The sequence below is a fragment of the Xiphophorus couchianus genome, chromosome 6 (genome assembly GCF_001444195.1).
Source record: "Xiphophorus couchianus chromosome 6, X_couchianus-1.0, whole genome shotgun sequence".
Lineage (NCBI taxonomy): Eukaryota > Metazoa > Chordata > Actinopteri > Cyprinodontiformes > Poeciliidae > Xiphophorus > Xiphophorus couchianus.
Window position 1 is genome coordinate 1,419,509 of NC_040233.1, and position 25,155 is coordinate 1,444,663.

Here is a 25,155-nt window from a genome sequence, read left to right on the forward strand (position 1 = left end):
CATTTAATTATAGATTAAAATTATCTAATAAAACCTGAAAAGAGCCATTGTAATGTGCTGATATTTGAACTTGTCAGTACATAAACTGTCTTATCATCTACCTGATAATTCTGCAGCAGTATAAGGCTGAGGTAGAACTCGGAGAAGGCCAGCTGCAGATCCTTAATGTTTCTATGTTTGCATCTCTCCTTCTGTGAAAGGGCAAACACAGTTTTCCTTCTTCTGAGGCCCAGCCCGGTGGCAGAGCTCTCCCTCTGGGCGTCCAGCGATGACTGCAGCTCATTCTGCAGCGTGGCGAAGCATCGCTGAGCCTCGGCCAGCTTTTCTGTTGGGGAGGAAACAAAAGTGACCTCAAGATGTAGAAGGAAGTTGTGCCTCATAGTACTGTACTGCTGGAATTACCAGAATAGAAGGTATTGATTTTGGCCAGCTCTTTCTCACAAGTCTGGAAAAACTTCTCCTCAAACTTGGCATAATACCTCTTGACTGTATCATCGTCTGTGACTGTAAAAAACAAAATAAAGCAATTTGTTACACCAATAAGGAAAACTTGCCTTCATCCATTCCATGTAGATACTAAGTTATAGCAGTCAAAGGGACACAGAAGGTTGAACTAATGTACTAAGTCTCTCTGGGACTTGGAAAAACTACTCAATGCAAAAACCCTTTATTTTGTTTTTCAACCACCAGGGGGAGTGGTGAGACAGCAGACAGATCTACCACAATAACAGGCACTGAACGTTCTTCTGTGTTTCTGCGTTTTCTAGGGGTCTGTTCAATATGACAAAGACATACTGACAGAACATCCACTATTTTAGGACAATTATCACAGTTGTATTTCATCCCTTAATGCTGCTAACAGAGTGTAGTTCTGTGGTAAGGTCAACAGAAACAATAACCGCAATATGTACAGCAAGGAAAACACACACACACACACACACACACAAAAACAATTTATATGCTGACTGGCCAAAATAAAAATGAACTAAGCAAATAGGTATGAGCCTCCTATTGGATGATTACTGCATGGGCAATTATGTTTCAACTGGCAAAAAATTATTTAACCCCAACTGCTGCAGTGAGTTGCTTCTCATTTCTTAAATAACCATGTTGAAAGACACATCTTGTGGTTGTAGAAAAGATGTCAGTCTGTTTGAGAGGGGTCAAATCAGTGGCATGCATCAAGCAGAGGAGATTGCAGAAACTACTAAAACTGGGTTAAGAACTGTCCAACATGTTATTAAAAATAGTGGGGATCCATCGTCTTTGAGGAAGAAATGTAGCCAGAAGAAAATCCTGAATAATCATGATTGGTGACCACTTAGGCAATTGGTGAAATCAAATCAAACAAAAACAGTAGAACTCCAGGGTATGTTTAACCTGTTTTATCCAAATTTATTTTGTGCACAATATCTGAATGCCTTTCAATCCTTGGATGTCCCCAACACATACTATTTATGAATTATTACATTTTATGTTGGTTATGTTAGTGAAGATGTAGGTTTTATAGCCTGCAACAACTGATGCCAGTGAGAAACTGCATAGTCTAATTGATACAAATCTGGCCAATTTATACATATAAAAATAAGAAAAATAATAACATACATAACCTTTTATTACAAGACATGATTTAGAGGTTCATCCAGGCATTATACACTGCCTGGCCAAAAAAAAGTCGCCACCTGGATTTAACTAAGCAAATAGGTACAAGCCTCCTATTGGATAAGTACTGCATAGGCGATTATCTTTCAGCTGGCAACAAGTTATTTAACCCCAGCTGATGCAATGAGTAACTCCTCATTTCTTAAACAACCATGGCAAAAGACACATCCTGTGGTCGTGGAAAAGACGTTAGTCTGTTTAAGAAGGGTCAAATCATTGGCATGCATCAAGCAGAGAAAACATCTAAGGAGATTGCAGAAACTACTAGAATTGGGTTAAGAACTGTCCAACGCATCATTAAAAACTGGAAGGATGGTGGGAAACCATCGTCTTCCAGGAAGACATGTGGTCGGAAAAAAATCCTGAATGATCGTGATCGGCGATTACTTAAACGTTTGGTCAAATCAAATCGAAGAAAAACAACAGCAGAACTCAGGAGTATGTTTAATTGTGAACGCAAAAGCATTTCCACACGCACAATGAGAAGGGAACTCAAGGGGTTGGGATTGAACAGCTGTGTAGCCGTAAGAAAACCTCTAATCAGTAAGGCTAACCAGAAAAAAAGGCTTCAGTTTGCTAGGGAGCATAAAGATTGGACTCTGGAGGAATGGAAGAGGGTCATGTGGTCTGATGAGTCCAGATTTACCCTGTTCCAGAGTGATGGGCGCATCAGGGTAAGAGAGGCAGGTGAAGTGATGCACCCATCATGCCTAGTGCCTACTGTACAAGCCTGTGGGGGCAGTGCTATGATCTGGGGTTGCTGCAGTTGGTCAGGTCTAGGTTCAGCAACATTGTGTGCCCAAAGAATGAGGTCAGCTGACTACCTGAATATACTGAATGACCAGGTTATTCCATCAATGGATTTTGTCTTCCCAAATGGAACGGGCATATTCCAAGATGACAATGCCAGGATTCATGGGGCTCACATTGTGAAAGAGTGGTTCAGGGAGCATGAGACATCTTGTTCACACATGGATTGGTGACCACAGAGTCCAGACCTTAACCCCATTGAGAATCTTTGGGATGTGCTGGAGAAGGCTTTGCACAGTGGTCAGACTCTCCCATCATCAATACAAGATCTTGGTGAAAGATTAATGCAACACTGGATGGAAATAAATCTTGTGACACTGCAGAAGCTTATTGAAACAATGCCACAGCGAATGCGGGCTGTAATCAAAGCTAAAGGCGGTCCAACAAAATATTAGAGAGTGGGACCATTTTTTGGTGGCGACTTTTGTTTTGGCCAGGCAGTGTATATACGTATATACACACACACATATACAGTGCCTTGCGAAAATATTCATCCCCCTTGAACTTTTCAACCTCTTGCCACTTTTCAGGCTTCAAACATAAAGATCTAAAATTGTTATTGTATTATTATTAATTTGTGAAGAATCAACAACAATCATGAGGTGGAATGAAATTTATTGGATATTTTGAACTTTTTTAACAAATACAAAACTGCAAAGTAAAGCATGCAATATTATTGGCCCAGTTGTGTTAATACTTTGTAGCGCCACCTTTTGCTGCGAATACAGCTGCAAGTCGCTTATCAGTTTTGCACCTGGAGAGACTGAAATTCTTGCCCATTCTTCCTTGCAAACCAGCTGGAGCTCAGTGAGGTTGGATGGAGAACGCTCGTGAACAGCAGTTTTCAGCTCTTTCCACAGATTCTCCAATGGATTCAGATCTGGACTTTGACTTGGCCATTCTAACACCTGCATATGTTTATTTGTGAACCATTCCATTGTAGATTTTGCTTTATGTTTGGGATCATTGTCTTGTTGGAAGATAAATCTCCATCCCAGTCTCAGGTCTTTTGCAGACTGCAGCAGGTTTTCTTCCAGAATGGTTCTGTATTCGGCTCTATTGATCTTCCCATCAATTTATATATATATATATATATATATATATATACTGTATATACAGTACAGACCAAAAGTTTGGACACACCTTTCTAATTCAATGGGTTTTCTTTATTTTCATGACTATTTATAAGGCAAGAAATCCCACTTATTAATCTGACAGGGCACCTATGAAGTGAAAACCATTTCAGGTGACGACCTCTTGAAGCTCATCAAGAAAATGCAGAGTGTGTGCAAAGCAGTAATCACAGCAAAAGGTTGCTACTTTGAGGAAACTAGAATATAAGGGCTATTTTCAGTTGTTTTACACTTTTTTGTTTAGTGCATATTTCCACATGTGTTATCCATAGTTTTGATGCCTTCAGTGTGAATCTACAATGTCAATAGTCATGAAAATAAAGAAAACTCATTGAATTAAAAGGTGTGTCTAAACTTTTGGTCTGTGCTGTATATAGTTTTTTTGAAATAATATGTGTTTATGAAAGCCAGGAAACCCTTTAATATAGAACCTTCATAGCATGAGAAGAGCACACCTGCCCCCGCCCATCCTCAGGACGTTCTACAGAAGCACCATAGAGAGCATTCTGACCAGCTGCCTCTCTGTGTGGTGTGGAGGCTGCAGCGCCTCCGACTGGAAGAACGTGAGGAGAGTGGTTCGGACAGCAGAGAGGATCATCGGGGCCCTCCTTCCCTCCATTCAGGACATTTCATCCCAGCGCTGCGTGTCCCGAGGCCGAAACATCGTCAGTGACCCCTCACACCTCCACCATGGACTGTTCTCCCTGCTGCCCTCTGGAAAGAGGTTCCGCAGAATCCGGTGCAGGTCCACCAGGTTCCGAAACAGCTTTTTCCCACTTGCCATCAGACTGCTGAACTCTTAACTGGACTGCACTTAAAATCTGGTCTCCACTTCATACCTTGCACATGTACATAGCTAAGTAACTTCTATTTTACTGTCATTCCTGCACTTTATATTTTATATTTTATATTCATATTTTATACTGTATTTTATTTTATTCTGGAGTAACCTCATAATTGAAAGCTCAAAACATTGTCCTGAGCCGTATGCAACGAAATTTCGTTCTGTATTCACCCTGTGCATGCAAAATGACAATAAAGTCAGTCTAAGTTTAAGTCATAGGAGGAACGTAGTGTATGAATGCAGTATAGCAGAAGGACAAAGGGACAAAGACAAAATGGTTTCTGCAAATAGAAAAATCAGGAAGTACTTTCTAACTGAAATGTGCTGATGTAGGATTAATCTGCTGCACATGCATGAACTCTGGGTCTTTGAAAACATTCTAAGTTTGCATGTTTTGACATAAATATCAACATAAGCTGACATAAGAAAATGAGCCAAAATCTTTATTTACTTGTGGGAAAAAAACAAGAAGAGTTTTGGTCCAACTGAAAATAACATAATTTTAATGGATATACTGTATTACCAACAAGGCTAGATTACTTTTTGGAAATAACTGATCTTCTTAATTATTGAATTTCTTTATTAATAGGATAAGATTAACAAGGTACAAGAAAACTGTACCTGTACAGTTATCCCAAGATAACTGGGTGCAGTTTGGTGTTAATGTTTGTTTTCTTTTATTTCATGTTTTAAGCAATCTCTTAAATAGCCACAAATCTCTGGTAGGTGTGTCTAGCATTATCAATAAAAATCTTTTATTAAATGAGCACCGTCTAGTTGGTCCATGTATCTTAACTATCACTGCTTTTTCCTGTACATCTGTAGGAACACAGCATCATCCTGTCTGGTGGAAGATCTGTTTGGGGTTTCATTAACAAGTCATTTTCTCAAAAAGTTTAGAATCAGTCAATCAGAGGAAAGACCTTAGTGGACAGTAAACAAGACTTCTGACTCAACAATGTCTTTATTGTCAGCACTAAAACATCCAAACATGTATTAAACACTGACAGTTGGATTTCACTTTTTTTTAATTTTGGTAATTCAGAGAAACTGTAGTTTAGGAAATTGGATGACTGTGGCAGTTTTGCTGTGCTGGCTTCATTTTGATCGACCGATAAGGAAACCAGACACTTTAATATCTTTTTCTCTTGTAATGAGAAGGACTATACAGGAATTATTTTTCCAGACACGACTGATCATTGGTACTTCTGAGGTGGAGACAGCTGAAAGACATGTTGAAATTAGGAATAAATAGAGATGGCGATGATATAAATGTTAGAGTGATACAATTCCAGGGTGGATTACCAGGTTAGTCAGAAGATAAAAATGAACAACCTGTGATTCACACAATGTTAAGTAGGAGCATCTGACCATCTGCACAGGGATCGACCCATATGCTGATTAAATGATCAACTAGCAGACAGAGCTGATACTGTGTTGTTTTTGTAAATAAGCATAAGGTAAAAGTCTAAACAGTTTGTGTCCAGGATGTGTGTCTGCAGAGATGCTGACTTCAATTTTCCTGACCCTAAACCTGCAGCAGTCCTGGATGGAAGATCAGCCATGATGATGTTCACTGCAGACCTGAACATTTGTTGCAGTTTGGACCCATCCTGTTCTGAAAAACAGCCATGAAGACGATGAGCAGCTCCTTTGTTGGACTTTTGGAGTTGCTGCAGGAAGTTCAGTCTTGGTCTATATTTCTATTTCTATAAATGTACAGTGGCTTGCAAAAGTATTGGGCATACTCCTTGAACTTTTCCATAATTTGTCATATTACAGCCATAAACATAAATATGTCTTTGGAACTTAATGTGAAAGACCAACACAAAGTGGTATACAATTGTGAAGTAGAAAGAAAAATATATATTATTCAAAACATTTCTTTACAAAGTGTGGTGTGTAAAAATATTCAGCCCCCTGAGTCAATACTTTATGGAACCACCTTTTGCTGCAATTCCAGCTGCTAGTCTTCAGGGTTTGTCTCTACCAGCTTTGCTCATCTGTGACAGAAATTTTTGCCCATTCTTCTTTGCAAAAAAGCTCAAGTTCAGTCAGATTAGATGGATAACAGGACTTCTTATGGTTTTCTTCTTGCCGTTCTTCCAGAAAGATCACATTTGTGCAGTGATGACTAATAGTTGTCCTGTGGACAGATTCCTCCTCTGAGCTGTGGATCTCTGCCTTTGGTCCAGAATCACCATGGGCCTCTTGGCTGCATCTCTGATCAGAGCTCTCCTTGTTCAACCTAGGAAATCTTTTTACAGCCTAAGTCTGCTTTAAACTTCTCCACAGCTTTCTCCCTCACCTGTCTGCTGTGTTCCTTGGACTTTGTGATCCTGTTTGCTCCCCAATATTCTCTGAACCTCTGAGGCGTCACAGAGCAGCTGGATTTCTACTGAGATTAGATTACACACAGGTGGACTCTGTTCAGTCATTAGCAGACATCAGGAAACTTCTGAAGGAAACTGGTTGCATTCAGAGAAAAGGGGGGTAAATACTTTTGCACACCACACTTTTCAGTTTTTATTTGTAAAAAATGTATAATTTCTTTTCTACTTCACAATTGTATACCACATTATGTTTGTCTTTCACATAAAATTTCAATTAAATCAATTCTTGTTTCCTTCTTTTTTATATACATACCTAAACTATTAAAAATGACCAGTAACAATGTTTTCTGAGGATCTTTTGGAACTGTGACTTATCAACAGCATCCAAACATCGTGTGAGCAGGTGGTGTTGAGTCACACCGTGCAGACTAAGTGAATCACCGTGTTGTAACTTGGACTCTTTTAGACAAAACACCAAATTAAGTCAGTTGGAGTGCTCCGACCACTCCCTGTAAAACTTCCCTGCATCACACAAACAGCTGGCACAGTCAGTAGACAGTAATCTTCTTATCCCTTTTTGGCCTTATTCTGCTGTTTTCACTCTCTGTCTCAGCACATGTCATCATCATTATCATCATTATGACACATCTGTCTCAGTAACAGCCTATACTTTCCATTTTAAAATTGAGGGGTTTTAGGTTTATTATTTAGCAACACCCCTTTTCACTCTTACTCAGCTTTCTGCAATAAGCAGCAGCAACAACACAAGGCTGCAGCTGGTCCACAGATAAGGACTAGTTTTATAAAAATGAAAAAAAAACAGTTGTCCTACACCTGAGAACTGATTTCCTCTTTCTGCAGGGACTCACCAGTTTATAAAAAATATTAAGGCTGTACCTTGGTAGAAAAGCTATTGTGGCTTTAATTGTCAAACAGGCTGATGAAAATGCCGATCATTTCATCAATTCTATCACATTTTATTGTATATGTGCCAGTAGGGATCACCATAGTAACTTGTGTATTACAATAAACATCAACAATGAACATGCCAACCTCTGGATCACATTGGCCTCTCTCAGCTAGGTGCATCCTGAGTAGACCCTACTGTTAATGTGGATGGATGTTGTTCTAGGTGAACTCTGTTGTCAACCATACACAGCGATTCATGGAACTAGTATTCGCTAACGGCTCTGACATGATTCAAGACATGTCAGAGCACAGGTGAGCAAAATGGCTCCAGAATGGCATCTGGAAATCACCACATAACTTGGATTGTAGGACAAAACCCCCCAGATCTTATCTCAGGATGACAAAGCAGAAATCTAGACTAACTAAAGAAGCTATACATGTCTGGACAAAGTGAGAGTTTATCTATTAAATTGACTGAGGATGAATACATTAACTAAAAACTGGTGTATAGAGATTTTTTAGAAGCATCTTTGTGAGCCTGTTGCTTTATTATTAAATTGAATATCACTTTTTTATCATTTTTGTCCAGGTCACCTTAAAAATTGAGCTATTGCTGTTACAGGTTCATTCTCTTCAGAAAAGTACTTGTTAGGTACACAGAGACATGAAAATTTGGGCCAATGTTGACAGCAGATGTTAACACTGATATTATGGCAGTATTTACCAATATTTTATTTCATCAAATGTTTTATTTGATTACTCAATAAATTGTCAGAATAACTGATAGAAAACTCGATTACTAAAATAATCGTTTTCAACAGCCCTAGTAACAAAATGGTGACAGTTTGAACAAATATGTAAAAAACATATCTTTTATAAAAGTAACATTTTACTTTGCATCAATGAGCTGAAAGTTCAAATTAAAAACCTCCTAAAATAAAATAAAAAGGTTGAAATGATATAAAAATGATTTAAATCATAGGTGCAAATATTGTAAGAGCTGAACATCTCATGAACATCTCAAACTGAACATTTTACTATGTTTACATTTTTCTTAAGAATTATTTCAAACTTGAACTTAGTGAATATTGTTGGCAAAGTTAAGACGCCGACATACTTCATCTGATGCAGAACAGTCACATTATTTTGGTACGTTTCTATCCACACACCTCTCATACACTGGCGCTACATCTCCCACATCAGTGTATGTCACGCGCCTTCTCACAGGGTTCTAAAGAGAGGCTGGCTTGGCTTCTTCAGCACCTGCCTGTTAAAGTCCACAAGTCGGAAGCTGAGTCCTCCCTCAAATCTTATCTGCCACTTTAACCAGGTTACCAAGCCTGGCTTCACTGAGCGAGGCAGGGTAAGCTACTGCTGCAGCTGCACTGTGTGGTGTAGTGATTACAGTCCGTCTCTGACAGCTTGCCAGGGTAAGGAAGCACAATGACCACCTCATCTTGCCATTACTACATGTTGGACAAGAAATAGAACAGATATCACTAAGTAAAGTACTCAGTGGCAGTAATTCAACTTCGACACATTACTGAATTCATTGTTTTTTCAGTTTCTTTCTTTAAACTGAAAAAAAAACTGAAAGTCACTAATTAGACTGATGAGCAGTTAGTTTGAGATGTGTGAAGACACATTAGAACAAGTATTTTACAAAAAGGTTGAATGGACTGTGTAAGTACAACCTACAGTCTAGTACAGACAGTAGCTCTGTAACAACTCTGTGACCTGGTCACTACACCAGCACTACATAGTGCACATTTTGAAAATGTCAAATAAATGTTTGTATCAAAAATTTAGTGGGCCATTATAAGTCCATTACCATCAATTCAGTCTCTGAAGTGCAATAACATATTTAGCCAGTAGAGGCACTCTCACTACCTTTGATGTTCATACCTCATTACATTCATTATATTCTGCAACCCAAAAACCATCTTCGCCTTCAGTCAAGCTAAATGTGAAGCTCTAGACCTTTGATTTTTTTATTTTTGATAAATATCCATAATATGAAATGTGTTGTAATTTTGAAACAACAGTATTATTTCCAGTAGCGGCCGGTGCTAAAAAAACTGAGGGGGGCGCACACAAACAAACAAATGAAAAACAAACAAAACAAATCTTAAAAAATAGCACTATTTGAACATGAATTTTGCCCTCCTTTCCTTCTGCCCTGCAAATTTCTCAATTACATTCTTGTTAAAGTCAGTCATCTCTGTGACTAGTCTTTTCTCCATTGACAACATGGCCAATGCATTCAGCCTGTCCTGAGTCATTGAGTTTCTCAGAAAAGTCTTGATTCTTTTCAGAGTTGAAAAGCACCTTTCAGCTATGCTAAGTTTCCCCCAAAAACTTAGCTTCATTGCATTGTCTAGGTGGCTGCGGCTGTTTTCGTGCCGTTTGCATTTTTCTGAAAGATGTTTTAAGTCTCTTACCCCAGTTGTTGTCCACATTTCCTCCGTGCCAGAACTTTGAAATAGCAAACACGGAAAGCAGTAAAATGCATTGCTTAATGCAAACGTAACCGTGAATCGACCTAACGAACTGCAGCTGCGCTAATGAGTCGAATCGGGGATTGTCCAATCACACAATGTTTTAAAAAAAATGAGCCAGTACTGACGCTCTACCAGTAATGACACAACAAAATGGGTGTGTCCGGGACGCAGAGCGCTGCGCCCTGTGGAAAAACCTTAAACAACCAATTAAAAGTCAGCCTCAGATCACCTGCTTGCCAAAGGTTGATGCGCCTACATACACACTCATTAGGACGGCGCCCTGCACATAGGAAGTGTGCACAATGTGAGCAATTAGAATTATGTATTTACTATTTTAATAAATTCTAACATGTCTATTGGACACACAGTATGAATAAATACATTTCTAAGTATTTTGCAGTTCAGAATAGAAATCATTTATTATCTAAACAATTTAAAGGGGGCGGCGCCCAAGCGCCCCCTACTGGCCAGCCGCCACTGATTATTTCTATTTTTGGGTTCAGACAAGCATACAACTTTTGCAAACAGATGATGGATACATTTTCTTACATATGACTACTAAACTCTCACTAATCTTTTATTAAAATAGAGCTTAGTTTTAGTTACTAAAATATTGACACTTTTTATTATTACTCATTTATTTTATTATGATTGGAGCATTGCAACAAAATTTCATTTAATATGTAAATTTTAAATGTACAGTTTAATGACAACAAAGTTTGTCTGCCTATGTATATGACGTAGATATTTGCTAAAAGCTGCATTCAATATTCTATCTATATTTAAAAATGTGACTTGGTTTCTTATCATTTTTAGCCAAAGTGACTAAGAACTAGGGCTGCACCGATTGCTATTTTCTGGCCGATCACTGATTACCAATCTTTTAAAAAGCCTAACTTACCAATTCCGATTTTGGCCGATGCCATTTTTTTGTCTGAAAAGAAGGTTGCTGAATTGGCAACAATGGGATGACAAATGTGCAGACATAAGCTGGTCGGCCGGTTTGTCAGTCAAACCTCTCTCACGGGAGAAAAAAAAAAGCACAGTGTGTGATACTTAGACCTTTGCCGATGTTGATAACATCAGTGGATAAGATCGGCCGATCACTGATGTCCCAAAATTAAGGAAATTGGCATCGATAAAATCAGCTGGCTGATAAATCAGTGCACCCCTACTAAGAACCACTGTGGAAGGTCCAAACAGCCACTTCTGGGTCTGCAGGCACAGGGTGCAGCCCCAGCCTTCTATAAATGATTCTCTGCTCGCATGGGGAAAGATGTGGATATGCTGAAAACAAAATCATGGTTGCTAATGCAGAAAATGTGAAATAAAAAAAAATATGCACATCTTACATTAATAATTGTATATCACTCAGTTCTAAAATATATAGTCACAACCTAAATTAATAATGTAATGATTCATAATCAAGAAAATTACATTTTTGTCTTAAATGTCAAACTTTTAATTTCCCTTAATCCAGAAGACATTCCTCAGAAACAAAATATCTACACGCATTCCCCAGTTTGTGAAAAGCTGAAAAAAAACGGACAGCATCAGACATTTCACAGGTTCCTTTTAAATTAGTTCTAACCAAGTTAAACTGAAGATGTCTTCTAACATGTTTTTAGATAAACTTCAGCTAGATTATAACACTATGAAAGTTTCATGGTGCTTCCTTCAACTTATATATTTAGTTAAATATAGAAACTGCCTTCACTGGAATCTGAATCCACTGATTTCTTCTGTTCTTACATTTAAGCCTCACACCACTGCTGTACTCTCTTTTCTCTTTGTATTTGGGCACAGCATAAATATCCAATCTAAATTAAAGCTTAAACATAATATCTGAATGACAGTAATATATAGGAAGCCTGAAAATAAGAAGGAAGTAATCATTTCAGACACACACTCATGGTGTGTGGTCATGTCTAACAAAGATGAGCTCATTTAACAACAAAAAGCCTGCTTTGTCAAATGAAGATACCAGTTAAAGGTGACATAGACATGCCATGATGAGAAGTATTATTTAGTACAAACAGGCCTGTAATTATCCCAAAAAAAAAAAGAGTCCCACTAACTGGTTAGTCCATGAAATGCTTCATTTAGATGATTCTATGGCTCCTGGTGGTGTAACTTTACAAGAAATGCACCATTAAGGAATAACACAAGTAGAGGTAGCACATGTAAAAAAAATAATTAAAAAAACAAGTGAGAGAGAATGACACATTATAATACCAGGCACAGGGCTGTATTTTCTATGCCAGCATTACTGCAGTCGATTAAAGGACACAACAGAATGCAGTGCTGTGTTTCCATAATGACCAACGGTGATGCTGCGGCTTAATTGTGGAGCACAGCCGAGGAGAATACAGCAGTGATTGTTAATGGAAATATTTGTATTTAACAGTGTCCTGTATTATATTTAATGAAACAATACCATTAATGTGCCAAATGAGACGTTTAATGTTTTGCACAAATGTTTAAGTACTTCCATAAGAGCCGTATGGGCTAGAAACTGGTTCTAATTAGACCCAAAATCACATCTGCAGGTTGGAGACTAAGATGTGAATGAAGGCGTTTGAGGTTATAATTATTCATACAATAGCTATATATTAGGTAAGGGATATGATTAGTAGGACTGTGTGTGTCTGGAATACCTTCAACGGATGGAGCTTGGTCCTGTGCAGCATACAACATCTCCTTAAACGCCTGCAGACAAAACAAGAAAAAAAGAAACCAATAATGCACCATAAATGATTCTCTTCCTTACGTTTTAGACTATGAAAAGGCATTTTAACTTATTCAAAAAGTATTTTATATGATAAAATTATTCTTAATAAAATTGTCTTGCTGTAGATAGGAATGTCTTTCTTTTGTATATACTGTATATGTGTATGTGTGTGTGTGGGCGGGGGTGGGCGTGTGTGTGTGTGTGTGTGTGGGGGGGGGGGGGGGCGTGAACATGTGTGTGTCCTAAGACAATTAGGGCTGAAACGATTCCTCGAGTGATTCGAGTACCTCAATTATTAAAATTCCTCGAGGAAAATTTATCTGCCTCGAAGCTTCGTTAAGTTATATTTTATTATTTAGCGCACCGTGTTCCGGCCGGGTCATTACTTGCGTTGCCCAGCGCTCTCACTTCCGCCTAAGTTGTTGACAAAAGCTAAGTGTTAGCAGCATAACGTCCAATTTTCAAGTTCGGCCTGGGAGGAATTTATTGATCCATGATACTGTCCAGGTTTTTGTCGTTTTTCGGGGGTTCAATAAGCATCCTTAAAATGACTGGCACGATGCCTGGAGCTTTTCTCCTCCTGGAGCTGCTGCCTGGTGGCGGTTCAGAGAGAACAGCGGGGAAGAGCGCTGAAAAGTTTATTTATACAGGTAAGCAGATATGAGCACTGCGGGCGGCTGTGCTTAGATGATTAACGCAAGTGTAGCTTTACGGACGAACTGGAAAAGTAATTTTATATCTTCCCAGTCTCAACAAATGGGTGGCGGAAATTATCGTGATGGCACATAGCTGGTAGATGAGTTTCTGTGTGTGACGAATGCAGGAGTCAAATCCCCGTCGCTAGCATGGACACAAAAGCTATAAATGTCTGGGCAAGATGAGAGTTCATCTATTGCATTGACTGGAGATGAATACATAAACCAAAAGGTGGAGTATAGACATTTTTTGTAAGCCTATTTGTGAGCTTGCCTCTTTATTATTAAATTGAATATAATTTCAGATTTTTGTATTTTTTTTTCTTCAGGTTAACGTAGGAAGTGAGCCATTATTGCTACAGGTTCATTTTCTAAACTAAAGAAAAGTTATTGTTAGGAAAACTAAAATGTGAAAAATTGGACTGATATTGATATGCAATAGTAATACTGCTGTTATGTTAGATTTACTGATGTTTTTTTAAATCCGATTACTCGATCAATCGTAAGAATAATCGATAGATTAGTGGATTACTAAAATATTCGTTTAGAACAGCCCTAACGACAACGCTCCAGGAGTCTGTTTCTACAGAGCAATGAAAAAAAGAAATAAAACAAAAAAATCAGAGAACCGAGAAACCATAGGGTTTAATTAAACAACGTGTAATAATAACCACAACATCTATGAAAAGAACAGTGCTAGTTATTACAAGATGTATTTAGTGGCAACTGCAGCCCAACAGAGAGCATCTAAAAAGACCTGAATTTAAACACCTCTGTTTGTTTTTGTGCGCATGTGTGTGTCTGTGGATGCATCCCCTTTATCTAATTCTGAAGTTCTCTTTTTAGCTTGAGCAACCCGTCTTCAATACAACTATGCATTTAGTAAGCATGTAGTTAGGGTTAGGGTTACCATTAGTGTTCAAATGCAATTGAAAAGGTGTCGAGTTGGTAGTAAGTGTGGATCGACACACCCCAGACAATGGAATGGTAGATGAAATTACCTTCTACATTTCTGTATTTTCTTGTGAATAGTAATAATAATTTTTTTTTAAAACGTAAAAATTGCAAAAAAAATTTTAATCAGTGTCAGAATCCTACTCATGCATTTCAGTTCTTCTGATTATGTCATTCTTGCTTTCACTGTTTCCACATACAGTAGATGGAGCCACAGTTGATACTGATAGTTAGTCAATGTGTAATTTGTTGTGAATAGGGTGTGAAGAGAGCAGTCACTGAGTCACAGTAAGGATGGAGAGGACAACAGGACAGCCACTGTCTTTTGTCCTCTTGGTTGATGGGCAGATAGTAGAGTGGTCAGTCAGTGTTTCAAAAAGTCAGACAGGCTGAAGACTACAACAAAGTCACTGTTCACCACTAGGTCAGCCAGATAAGTAGCCAAGCAGGACAAACATGCCTCTGTCCCCAGCAGTAAAGCAAGGAAGGCCATCATATAGCCCACATAGCAGGTCTCAAGTCAAGCTCACTCTCTTTCTTAGAAGAGGGAAACAGCAGAAGGCTTCAGGGGAATACATCGAGGGAGGAGGAAGTACTTTTCTTCATTAATGCGGACATGGGTACATGGGGCCTCTGCCCAGTGGGACATGCCCGGAACGTCTCACAAGGGAGGCGTCCAGGAGGCATCCTAACCCTAAGATGCCCGAGCCACCTCAACTGGCTTCTCTCTATGTGAAGGAGCAGCGGCTCTACTCTGAGTCCCTCCTGGAGGACCGAGCTTCTCACCCTATCTCTAAGGGAAAGCCCAGACACCCTACAAAGAAAACCCATTTTGGCCATATTAAACTTCTTAAAAACTGATACAACTGTATGTAGCAATAAAACAAAACAATTTTCCTTTTCAGGCAGGCAGTAATATTCTGAAATTTAAATAAAGTATTAACAGTACTCCAACAAAACAGAATGCAGTTTAAGTTCTAGATTATCTCGAGTGATCAGTAGTTAGATTTGCACCCAGAGTGACTCTCTCCCTGCAAGCACTAACAGCTGGCTGTGTGTTGGTGTGTTTTGTATTGGGCCTGATGTCTAATCAATCAATCAAATTTTATTTGTATAGCACATTTCAGCAACAAGGCATTTCAAAGTGCTTTACATCATAACAAACACAAAAACACAAAATCATGCAACATAGAATCAACAAATAAAAACATGACATTAAGTCAAGAGCCATCATTAAATTTATAATTGCTTATGTTTCTAATCCAACTCTAAACAGGTGGGTTTTTAGTCTAGATTTAAAGGAAGTCAGTGTTTCAGCTGTTTTACAGTTTTCTGGAAGTTTGTTCCAAATTTGTAGTGCATAGAAACTGAATGCTGCTTCTCAATGTTTGGTTCTGGTTCTGGGGATGCAGAGCAGAACCAGAACCTGAGAGGTCTGGAAGGTTGATACAACAACAGCAGATCTTTAATGTATTGTGGTGCTAAGCCGTTCAGTGATTTATAAACTAACAACAGTATTTTAAAGTCTGTTCTTTGAGCTACAGGGAGCCAGTGGAGGGACTGGAGAACTGGGTGATGTGCTCCATCTTCCTGGTTTTAGTCAGAACGTCAGCAGCAGCATTATGGATCAGCTGCAGCTGGAGGATTGATTGACAGACCTGTGAAGATGCTGCTGAGGTAATCAATGTGACTAAAGATAAACGCATGGATGAGTTTCTCTAGATCTGGCTGAGACATTAGTCCTTTAATCCTGGAAATGTTCTTCAGTTGATAGATGGTCGACTTTGTAACTGTCTTTATGTGGCTCTGGAGGTTCAGGACAGAGTCCATCACTACTCCCAGGTTTTGGCCTGATCGCTGGTTTTAGTAAGCAGCACACCGGACAGTACATGCTTTCATTTCATTCGACAGTAACCTGTGGTGGCACAGTCCTTCATCCACCAGTCTTGCATTGTGCTGACATAAGCACTAAAACCACAACCTTTGCAGCAAACCATAGAGGCATAGGCTTTCCCACACTTTTTATTATGCCCACAGAATGCCTGTGTGTTTCATTGGGCTGGCTCAGCACATGCTAATATGCAAGTTTCCAAAACAAAGCACACATAGCTAAGCAGGAAGAAGGGCAGCACTCGTTATCCCCACAGATTACCCTACTTCTTACCTTTCCCCCTCCATTCTTTCCTTGTTCCCTCTCCAGTGCACACTCTGTTTCTATAGGCTTCCCTGAACACTCCTGCTACACCTTTGTCCAGACTCAAACCCACAGCTCTACAATACTTTTCCCAACTTATTTCATCTTTCTGGTATTCTTGATTCCTTATTAAGAGCATATTTGTAAAATTACTGATATCTATGCACCTTACCCACTCTTTTCTGCGTGCTTTCTTACCTCTAATCTTTATAACACACTTCTCCTCTTTTTCCCTCTCTCCCTTCAAATCCAGGCAAACAAACACACATCTCGACACGAAACTGTCAAAAGGATTATGTGAGTCATAACTGGATTATATTTGGATTTGTGTCTTCCAGAAGCCTTAGATCTTTATGCTGTTCCCACTTCTGCTGGTGGTGGTTCTCCCAATTCTATGTAATGCACAAAGCTAATGCAGCAAAAAAGGCAACGTAAAGTAAGGTTCAGATTTTAAATATTATCTGCAATGAGGATGCAGTAAGAGAGAAATATGGCTCCAGAAATTCTAAAATATATATAGTTTGGGATATATTTTGACTGAAGATGGTAATTTCATACTTTGCAATGTTGAAATGACAAACTAAAAGGTAAACCAGAATCCTTATCTTGTAGTAACATCTAATTCACTGTTATTTATGTATGTGGACAATACAAACAACAATATCTTGACATTTAACACCAAAATATTAAATGCCTTAAATTGTCTATATACATTTTACCAATTACCAATTTAAATAATTACCAAGATGCCTTAAATTATCTATTTTTTGGCTTTGTGCTTTTAGTGACCCTTACTTTAGATCTTCACATGTTGGATTCCACATATTAAACTACACTTTTAGCATGTTTTCAAACAACCTCACAGGTAGATAATTGGCATTTTTTCTTGTTTTCTGGAGAGAAGGGAGGGATGTCCAGAAAAACAGTCAAAACACTATCCCCCAAGAACTTTGGGGTATAGATAGTGGGGTATACTTTGGGGTATAGATATTATTAGCAACTTTGAGTAGCTAATAATAATAATAAAACATATAAATGGCATATTAAATCAAATTTAAATAAAAATTGAAAGCCTCCTTTCTGAGGTAAATGTCAAAATTAGCTTCGTACACAGGATAATAAATTTGAAAATAAAATAACATAACAACTATGAATAAATCGTTAAATAAACTATGAATAAACCATTCAGGCTTTGGAGTAACAAGAAAAGGTGCATAGAAAACTTATTTATTGCTCATTTTGCGACACACTGATCTACTCTGATGCAGCCAAGCCAGATACCTGGCATCTTTTCTTGGATGCCAGTTCATCAATGTCGGGGCTCAGGGTTTGAGCTGAGGAAACCTTCATTATCGAACAAAGGTGTTCGTCAGTCAGACGTCTCCTGTGAGACGTTTTCATCATCTTCACTGAGGAGAAAAGTTGCTCACATACATATGTAAACAGATATTCTGTCTCCCACCTGTCCAGAAAAGTTCTATTTTCTGTCTTTCTTTTTGCCATTTTTTGGTAGGGTAACACAGTGACGGCTGTAGTTTGAGGTCACAGTGTGGTTTGGGGGAGAGGCCCGGGGATGCGGGGTGCGCCGGGGCTTTCACCCAAGGAGTGCGCAAGAAGACGGATCGCCACCTTCCTACTACATCCATGTCCGCTACCATAAGTGCTACTGACACAGAGGAGGAGGCGTGTCTGCCTCTGTCCTGATTGACACGCCAAAAAAACAGCAGAGCATTATGGGATTTGTAGTATAAGTGGTGAATGCGGCGTCACAGCGTTGCCACCGTATAATACCGGCGGGCCAGCTCTAATATTAATTTGAAATTGCCTCGTCGGGCCAAATATAATTACACTGCGGGCCAAATTTGGCCCGAGGGCCAGAGTTTGACACCTATGGTCTAGTGCTCCTCTGATCCAGAGATCTGGTCTTTGTCCCGCCCCCGCAGCCAATGAACCAATCAACAGCTTACTCCAAACCGGCCCGGTCTGGCCGGCCGATTGGAACCACAACTCTCGGGGTTCCAGAGAACGGGGTGGTACTGGGCTGGAAGTGCTAATGCAAAAACGATCAAGCCGGGTCGACCCGGGTCCAGCTGTGCAGCCTTTTGCACTGGCAAAAGGGGCTTAAGTGTCGTTATGACAAAAAACGTGATGTTTATTGCCGTTACCTTCGTGGTGCTGACTAACGTGGTTCCCATCCATCAGTTTCATTCAACTGGATATGAGGTGGGCTGCAGTCCATGATTCATTTCTTGCATTATTCCAGACTTCTTTTTGATTTTGGAAATGTAATCAATTGTATTCCACCCTCTACATATTCTGGATGACTGCTGTCGGGAATGCATGTCACCAGTGACAACTTGGACCGTGATTATCTATTATTTTCCTCAAAATCTCTGACTGCAGCATGTTTTCTATGATATATACTGTCAATATTGTCGGAGTACTGTACTTGGAACGCTGATTGGTCAGTTGCTGACAAGTGCCCTGGAATGATTAGGGGAGGATTGCTCTACGTCAGCATGGGGGCGAAGCCGGCATCATGTCAATTGACTTTGATCAAAAATTCTGCATAGATCAATCCTCAGTGAAGACGGAGGGTTGATGTAAATATCCATACATGTCAGCTTCTGTCCAGTTTGAGTGAAAGGAGGCACGTGTGATCTGCGCTGAGGTAAACTTCAGACATCAAGCAGCAACAATGCCCGAGGCAAGGCGCAGAGGCGCCAGCGTTGTGATTGATCTGCACTCCTGGCTTTGTGGGTTTATACATCAACTCTAAACTAGAGTTGTGCCGATGGATCAACCACTGATCATAATCGGCCGATTTCCATGAAAAAGTGTATGACCGGTAATCGCCGATCACCGTCTCTTTTTCCTGATCACCAAAATCGATCACATTGATCCCACTTCGCAGCCTGCGTGGCAGCTGATCTCCTCTTTCCTTCACACTGCGCAAGCGCGCAGAAGCAAATCCTGCCATGTGGAACTATAACGCTCTTAGGGTTAATAGGGACGTTTGCGTGTTGCGGCGTAAAATTACTTCGGGGGTGAAGCACGTCACAATGCATCAACACAGCCAATCTAATATGGCATTTAAAAAAACAAGGACTATATGGAGTTTGGCTGCATCGAGGCTCTCTGCTGGAAAAAAGGACATCCATCGCAGCCAGATAGCAGGTAAAGCAGCACTCACCCGGATTAGCATCATGGTTAGAAAGCTAAACAAATAACCCAAAACATAATTCAAGTCTTTGAGCTGGCGAGCTAGTTCTGCTCTGGCTGTCGGACCGCCGCTACGCGCTACTGGTAGTAATATCATGTATCATGTATCATGTAACTTAAAAAAAAAAAGATTTGATATGTATTAAAATATGTCAAACTTAGGTGAATTTATTGCTAGATAATTTTTTCATTTTGCCAGATAAGTTGGCATAACATAGTATCATTTGTCTAAAGCGAAAAATTAACAGCCATTCCAGGCAATGGGCAGTGATCGGTTATCAGCAGAGATCGGCTTCACAGATGATTGGTATCGGATTCGGCAGCAAAAAACCTGATCAGAGCATCCCTATTATAAACCCATCTTTTAGGAATAATTCTACTCACCTGGTGAAACGCTCAGCGCAACACAGACGCTGGCAGTCTGGCTTATTAAAAAAAAAAAAAAGTGGGCTGCTTAATTTTTTGATTAATCGTTATTTTTCTAAAAACAAAAACAAGCAATGCTTAGCCTGGCGGGTCACCACGTTTATAATATACTGGGGGAAATCCTGAAATAGCCTTCATTTTTTGTGACTTGTCAATGTTTTCAGGACAAAGTCCTTTTAATGACCTCTAATTTGCCCTCTCAAGGTTACTCCATTACTTTATCCCTTTCTATGGTGCCTAGCAATTCGCTGCTGAGAAATAAAGTTCAAGTCTCAATGGTTCCATCCTTTAGTCATCTGTGCTAAAACATCAAGCTACTAAGCTCATGCTGCCACAAGTTCAGCTACCTTAAGCCAATGGGACGTCAACATTTTAAAGGCCTGTGTTTTTACCCTTTGTTCCCTTTTTGGAGAACCGATTCCTTGAGTTTTGCTGACAAGGACTGTGCCTGCAAGTCTAAACAGTATTGTTGGTTCACCCTTATTTTGCTGTCTTCTTCTCTTTTCCTCACTATACCTGAAACCAGCTTAAATCAGCAACCAACTTCCCATGACATGTGGCTGCTGTGCTCTAGCATTACTGAAAATCCAATGACCTCAACAGCAAAACTTTACTGACTAAGCAAAAAACATGTCGAATATCATTTGGTGAATAAAAGAGCTACTCCACATACATATACAGTATACACACAAGCATATACTGTATATATATATATATATATATATATATATATATATACATATATATAAATATATACATATATGTGTATAATGAATTATATATAAATATATACATATATGTGTATAATGAATTATATAATATATAAACAGTATATATATATATATATATATATATATATATATATATATGTGTGTGTGTGTGTGAGAGACGCCGAATGTATTAGTTTATTTATTTATTGTACTGTTCATGTGTATTATAGTTCAGAGGTACCCCACCCAATTTGTTTTGTTTATTATAATATGTTCATTCATTTTTCATTGTAGCTTGATAACTTAGTAACTGATATTTCCTTTATGTCATTGAATGCGACTGTTTTTGATGTGTGTTCCTGGAACGTTGGGTTGCAGTGCTCGGTTTCCGTTCTTCTGGGGAGAGTTAGGCACCGAGTATGTCAAGCTGTATTTTTGTATAAAGGTAAATAAAACCTTTTTTTTTATTCGCAAAGACAACTCAGGATGCCATCTGTGCCTGAGCCGAGCAACATATACTGTATATATATATATATATATATATATATATATATATATATATATATATATATAGTTTTCTTTATTTTCATGACTATTTATAAGGCAAGAAATCCCACTTATTAATCTGACAGGGCACCTATGAAGTGAAAACCATTTCAGGTGACGACCTCTTGAAGCTCATCAAGAAAATGCAGAGTGTGTGCAAAGCAGTAATCACAGCAAAAGGTTGCTACTTTGAGGAAACTAGAATATAAGGGCTATTTTCAGTTGTTTTACACTTTTTTGTTTAGTGCATATTTCCACATGTGTTATCCATAGTTTTGATGCCTTCAGTGTGAATCTACAATGTCAATAGTCATGAAAATAAAGAAAACTCATTGAATTAAAAGGTGTGTCTAAACTTTTGGTCTGTGCTGTATATAGTTTTTTTGAAATAATATGTGTTTATGAAAGCCAGAAAACCCTTTAATATAGAACCTTCATAGCATGAGAAGAGCACACCTGCCCCCGCCCATCCTCAGGACGTTCTACAGAAGCACCATAGAGAGCATTCTGACCAGCTGCCTCTCTGTGTGGTGTGGAGGCTGCAGCGCCTCCGACTGGAAGAACGTGAGGAGAGTGGTTCGGACAGCAGAGAGGATCATCGGGGCCCTCCTTCCCTCCATTCAGGACATTTCATCCCAGCGCTGCGTGTCCCGAGGCCGAAACATCGTCAGTGACCCCTCACATCCCCACCATGGACTGTTCTCCCTGCTGCCCTCTGGAAAGAGGTTCCGCAGAATCCGGTGCAGGTCCACCAGGTTCCGAAACAGCTTTTTCCCACTTGCCATCAGACTGCTAAACTCTTAACTGGACTGCACTCAAAAACTGGTCTCCACTTCATACCTTGCACATGTACAGAGCTAAGTAACTTCTATTTTACTGTCATTCCTGCACTTTATATTTTATATTCATATTTATATTCATATTTTATACTTTATTTTATTTTATTCTGGAGTAACCTCACAACATTGGAACCTCAAAACATTGTCCTGAACCGTATGCAACGAAATTTCGTTCTGTATTCACCCTATGCATGCAAAATGACAATAAAGTCAGTCTAAGTTTAAGTCTATATATATATATATATATATGGCTAAAACAGATCCCAGGAGCAACATCAGACATCTCAGTCCAGAAATGTGCAGTTGTAGGCACAGCCAAGATACTGCACAGACCCTCAAGTTCCCAGGCCTCTGGACCCGAGCTCAGAGGATGAGAGACCACCCGCGGAGGGTAAGAAGGGAATTATTTTAATGCATGCATGATGCATGCATACATACACACATACATACAACTTTGAAGATCTTATCAATAGCAAAAAACATGCATTATATTTCAATGTATTTCTGCAAATTCAAGGTTATGATAGTGTTGCATCCTAGGCTGAACTGAGTGCTATTTTAGTTTTGTCAGAGTTTTGTTTTTTTAGTATTAAGTACTAATAGCCAGAAGACTACTTAGCTTTGTAAACTTAAATGTTTAAACCTTTTGTTTTTTCCTCCTTTTTTTTTATTTGTAGATAATATCTGCTATTGAAGAACCATCATTTTTCCAGAACCTTTTAGGCTGCTGAATAGAAAAATAAAAAATGAAAAAAATAAAATATCTGAAATAATTGATTGCCCATGAACAGAGAGGTGTTCATAGAGAAATACTTTCTGTGGTTGCTCCAAGAAGAGCATTAACTCACGACAGCCCTCAGAATTAACCCTGCCTATTGACATTATGTTTTTTCCATGTTGCACTTTATGTAATGCGTTATGCGCTCTGCTTTTCTGTCATCACATCCTCGCCTTCATAGGACATCAGTCATTTTTGAATGAGAAGCTGATGCTGCTCCACTGTGCAACAGCTCAGGTGAATGAGTATTAAGAGGATAACTTAAGGAGCTTTTTGAGTCTTTATATTTCAAAACAGAACCGCATAAAGTCCATGTTGCATCCCACACCCGACTATGTTTGACTGTTTCTCTTTCCTGAACTGCTATGAGACTGCCATCTTTATTCCTGTCAAAGTTTTTCTACTCCAAACCTAAAACTCCCCCATACTGTGTGCATTCTGTGAGCAGTTGCAGCATAGCAGAGAGAAAGGGTGAGGGTGTGAGCAGCATTTACGTGAGCATAATTGACAGCGCTAAGACCCTCCTCCAGGGTTGATTGGTTGTTTCTGGCATTTCAGTGTAGTTGTTCAGATAACAGCAGGTCCATAAGGGAGAAGGCAAAGGAGCTCAATTCTTATACTAATTATGTCTCATACTGTCATAACATATTGACAGTTTCATGAAATATGTAAAATGTAATGAAATGACATCAAACTTATATATCGCCTTATTTGGGCACTCAAAGATGCTTGACATGAAAACAGTCATTTCCATTCATAAATACATCCACATGCTGATGGTGGTGAGCTTCTGGATAATAGCCACGACTGCCCTGGGGCAGGTTGACATGCTGCAGAGCTACCAGACCATCTGACCATCACCACTGGCGGCGGAAGTGTCTTGCCCAAGGACACAACAACAAAAGCAGGAGAAGCGGGAAACCAACCAGCAACACACAGATTGCAGGGCAAACGTCTACCATCACCACCACCAAAATATAGTTTTTTATAAAAAACTATTTTATATATATATAAAAGTTACATACTGCTGCTTTAGGAGTTCTATTTAGTAGAGTGAAGAGGATATAAATCCGCCCCACATCTTAGTCCTTTCTCCACTGAACTTTATACTTGACATGATATAGTCAGGCCAGTGTGGTTGTCCTGGCAACTCCCAATTCCAATGCTGTAATGTTTGTAAAAGCTGTCTGCATGCCTATGTGCTGGATTTTCTAAATCTGTGCCCATCAAAGTGACAGGAACAACTAAATTTAATGATCTGCATGGGAGACCAAATACTTCTGACAATAATACAGAGTCAAATATTGTTTGTACCCAAACTGTCCTTTGCGGCTGTGATACTACATACAAGCCTTCCTCTTCCTGTAGCAGCTTCCAAGATGAAGATTGTTGTATTTAGGATGTCGGCACGGTGTGTTCATGGATTTAAAACAGATGGGGATTTTAGAGTTTCTGACAGTCCTTCACCATTTAGGGATGGTCAAGCTAAAAATCAGTTGACTACTCACTAACTGAATTGATGCAATTTCTATAGGATTTTATTTTCTGATACTTTAATAAAAATGGCTCTGTTTGGATGAACTATGCATGGGCTTAGTTACAGAAAAGCTACCACTAAATATCAGCAAAAAAAATATGATTTTTATCAAACTAAAACTCTGTATTGTCAATACTGCTTTTCATTTCCTTTCACATGCATTGCTATAAGCTTCAGAATGGTGAACAGAAAACAAGAGAGACTGTTTTATTACAGCCCTGGTAAAATTTTCAACAAAATATTAAGGAATCTAACACTAACATCTAATCAGCAAAGCTGTCTCAGCAGACAGTCAGTCTGGTGAGTCAGTTCAGATGACCATCAAGCATTC

The 25,155-nt window shown here is 39.1% G+C and overlaps 1 protein-coding gene across 1 annotated transcript in view; it reads right to left on the reverse strand.

The window, feature by feature from the left end:
• Positions 1-25,155, reverse strand: part of LOC114146230 (xenotropic and polytropic retrovirus receptor 1 homolog) — a 59,604-nt gene that overhangs the window by 23,387 nt on the left and 11,062 nt on the right. The window contains exons 2-4 of the mRNA XM_028020118.1: positions 12,850-12,901; positions 403-504; positions 102-325 (exon numbers count right to left, since the gene is read on the reverse strand). Coding sequence (XP_027875919.1) covers positions 102-325; positions 403-504; positions 12,850-12,901 — 378 coding nt within the window. The remainder of the gene's footprint in view (positions 1-101; positions 326-402; positions 505-12,849; positions 12,902-25,155) is intronic.